The 3,341-nt window shown below is 58.2% G+C and overlaps 1 protein-coding gene across 1 annotated transcript in view; it reads right to left on the bottom strand.

The window, feature by feature from the left end:
* Positions 1 to 3,341, bottom strand: part of mot11 (uncharacterized protein) — a gene marked incomplete at both ends in the record, with an annotated part of 6,320 nt that overhangs the window by 1,719 nt on the left and 1,260 nt on the right. The window contains 3 exons of the mRNA XM_002955550.1: positions 178 to 292; positions 1,092 to 1,154; positions 1,842 to 1,937. Coding sequence (XP_002955596.1) covers positions 178 to 292; positions 1,092 to 1,154; positions 1,842 to 1,937 — 274 coding nt within the window. The remainder of the gene's footprint in view (positions 1 to 177; positions 293 to 1,091; positions 1,155 to 1,841; positions 1,938 to 3,341) is intronic.

The raw sequence follows: 3,341 nt of genomic DNA, 5'->3' as shown, positions 1-3,341 counted from the left end.
TGGAGGGCAGGTCGTGGGGTGCGGGGGGGCCAGGCGGAAGGCAACAAGTGCAGAGAGGGCAATGGCCTGCTCTGCTCCTTTTCCCTTCCCCCCCCTTTCCCCCCCTGCCCCCTTCCATCCACTCTGTTCCTCTGCTGCTCTGTCCCTCTGTTCCTCTGTCCCTCTGCTGCTCCGCACCGTGCTGCTGAATGGCCACATTGGTCAGGTGCATGAAGTCGTTCCGCAGCTCCGCCACCTCGCCGCTGTACTTGACATTGCAGAACCGACCGAACCCAAGTCGGGACACGTACACCTGGGAGGGTGGGAGGGAGGGTGGCTATGTATACCATGCAAGGAAACATGCAAGGAAGGAACTGGATGCGTCCAAGGCGTTCGAAACTGCCTAGCGACTCCGAAGCGGGGAAGAGGGGAAGGAATGGGCGGATGTATCGTTTCTTCAGCCGCGAGGGACCGTTCGGGTTCGGAAATGGTGCATCATTGAGGAGAAGGGGAAAGGTCGGGGGCTGGAGAAAAAGACGAACCACATAGGAGTGAAGCTGGTAGACCAGAGATAGACGGACGGGGATACTACGCAGGATTAGACGGATAGGTATTGCCGGAAAGGGCCCGGGTGGGGCAACACGGTACGATGTGCTTTCTTTTTCTTTTTCGGCCCTGGAGGGCCGAGGGCCGAGGGCTGTTAGGGCTGTGGCTCACCCCCCGCAAGGCCGACCGGCGTGCGGTACAACAGATGTTCAACTCCCGGGAATGGGAATAATGGGAAGGCGCCTGTATGTGTGCCTGTATCTGTGTGCGAGCACTGCGGAGGCAGTCAAGGAAGTGCCTGAAGTCGTGAATGGCGACAGACGGACGGATGGACAGACAGACGGGTTGGGCATGCAGCCGTCCCTCTCCTCCACCCCTCTTCAGTCCGGAATGGCGCTAGGCAGCACGGCGTAGTACACAGCACAGCACAGCCTCCCCCTCTCCCCCCCTTCGCATCTGTTTGCCATTCCTCCCCTTTACCCTCCCTCTACCCTCCCTCCCTCTACCCCCCTCCCTCTAACCCCTCCCCCTCCCTCTACCCTCCCTCCTGCCCCCCCCCTTGCTACCTTGAGTGGCTTGAAGCTGGTCACCACCACGTACATGCGCATGTCGAACTTCTTACCGCCGATCTGCATGGAACCAACATCAGCACCATCACCGCGACACCACCATCCCCTGGTATCCAGGAACACCAGCAGCAGCCACCGACAACACTCTTACCGCCACCGCCACCGCCACAAACCCCAACACCAGCCCTCTGACAACATATGTCGACCCAGACCCAGACCAGTCGACTGTGTTAATCTCGCCCTCCGCCCTCCACCCCACTGCTTTCGCCCGATCCCTATTGTTGTTTACATACGGTCTGGTCTGGATTGACACTACTGCAATTAGCAGTTTAAGGTCCTGGGTTCGATTCCTGGGGAGACCCCCGAATTAGTCGGGAGCGCGAAATCATGGCTAGCTGCTGAGATGTGGAGTTGAGGTCACAGTTGATGGACCAGATTCGCACGCTGGATTGGTGGCGATTGCCGAACCCTCCGTCTCATCGGGTGTTCGGGTGAATGGATGAGGAGGGGTCCCTGAAGGCTGGATCCGCCGCCTTGGACTTACAGTTCGTATGGCGAAGTACAGTGTGGTAGTGGTGGATGGTGCTATAAGGTGATAAATGATCTAGAACTGACAATGTGATAAAGCGGCCCAGAAGCCTCCCACTCTGTAACATTACATTACATTACATTACATACGTGTATGATTTCCATCCCCATCCCCATCCCCATTCCCATTCCCACCCAGCCACCCAAGATCGACCTCACCAGCAGCGGATTATCTATGTACCTGGACACCACATAGTTGTCCGCACCGCTGCGCAGGGCGGGGGGGAGGCTGCCCACACTCCACTGCTTAATCTGCTCGTGGGTGAGGTAGGGTGGGGTAGGGTGAGGTAGGGTTGGGTAATCACATGCACATGGGGTTAGGTTGGGGGGCAAGGGGGAAGACAGGGCGGGAGGAGGCATCGGGGCGGCTGTACGACACACTACCCTTGTGGTGCTTCCTCCGTATGCCTCTGGCTTGAGCAAACCCTGGAGCAGACCACTTTGCTGCTTAGTAGGGTCGTATTGGTGATTGGATCTGTCTAACCGCGTCTAGTGAAGTTTGTACACCCACCCAGCCTTCCACACACCCACATCGACCCCGGGATATGCCTCACACTGTCTGTATAGCTTAGATGCGGCAGGAGCAAAGCGAGTATAGCCTCTAAGCTAGGTTATGTACGGCAGCCGTATGGCTTGCTGAGATTTCGAATTTACTATTTCAGCTGACAGCTCCATAGTAGTTCCGGCATTCTGCCTACACTATTGGAGCTGATTATTGTTGCTCTCACTTCCCCCCTCCCGCCCGCCCTCAGTGTCCCTCGTTTATAAGCGGCAGGCTCGGCCCAGTTGGAGACCTGGTGGTGATTAGGCAGTCCCCTCGGAGCGCCAGACGCACAGCTGTACAGCGATTACCGCACGACAAATAAGTGTCCTTAGAGTATCGTTGCGCGCTAGGAATGTCGCCTAGCCAGCCCTGCTGGCCAGGGTGCGGTTCGTGCGTCGCTGACGCTTCAGGTTTGCCCTCGGGGCGGGTGACCAGTGGACGCAGTCAGTCATGAATGGTGCGTTTAGTTGTCTAGTGCTGTGCGTCAGTTCTTTCGGCCGTGCCGGTGTGGCCGCGCTGGGGACAGCGCTGCATGCGCTCAGACCGCGCCGTGTGGCGCTAGACCGCGCTTCGGCGCACACACGCGCCCTGGCGCTCCGAGAGCAGCAATTAGTACTCTGCAGTAGTGTAAGGCCCCAGCTTGGCAGCCCCGGTTTCGCCTCGTCCTGTCCTATCCGGCACCCCGAACGCAACCGTACAGCAAGCCATGAAGGCTATAGGACATAACTAATCCTCACCTCACACCAGTTCAGACCAGCATAAATATCCCTCAGCCCCTTTGTTTCCTTCACTCCACACCATAAGCACGCCCCAATACATACATTCCTCCCGCCCATTCCTTGCTTGCGCTAAATTGCAATGCCGGTACCACCGCTATGCAGCCGGTACCACTGCCCCCCCTGTGCCCATCATCTTACCTCCGCTGCACCTCCCTGAGCTTCTCTTGTAGCTTCCCTCCCTGCCCCTCCCTTCCCTCCTTCCCTGCCCTTCACTCCTCCCTCCCTCCTTCCCTGCCCCTCCCTCCATAGGTACGACAATGGATTAGCCACAATGGTCACGCACATTGCCGCTGCGACCATGCGTACACCCCAACGTTCGCACCTCCCCTCCCCTCC

Source organism: Volvox carteri (genome assembly GCF_000143455.1).
Source record: "Volvox carteri f. nagariensis unplaced genomic scaffold VOLCAscaffold_53, whole genome shotgun sequence".
NCBI classification, from domain to species: Eukaryota; Viridiplantae; Chlorophyta; class Chlorophyceae; order Chlamydomonadales; family Volvocaceae; genus Volvox; species Volvox carteri.
Note: the sequence above shows the minus strand (reverse complement) of the source record. Positions and strands in the feature narration are given on the sequence as shown.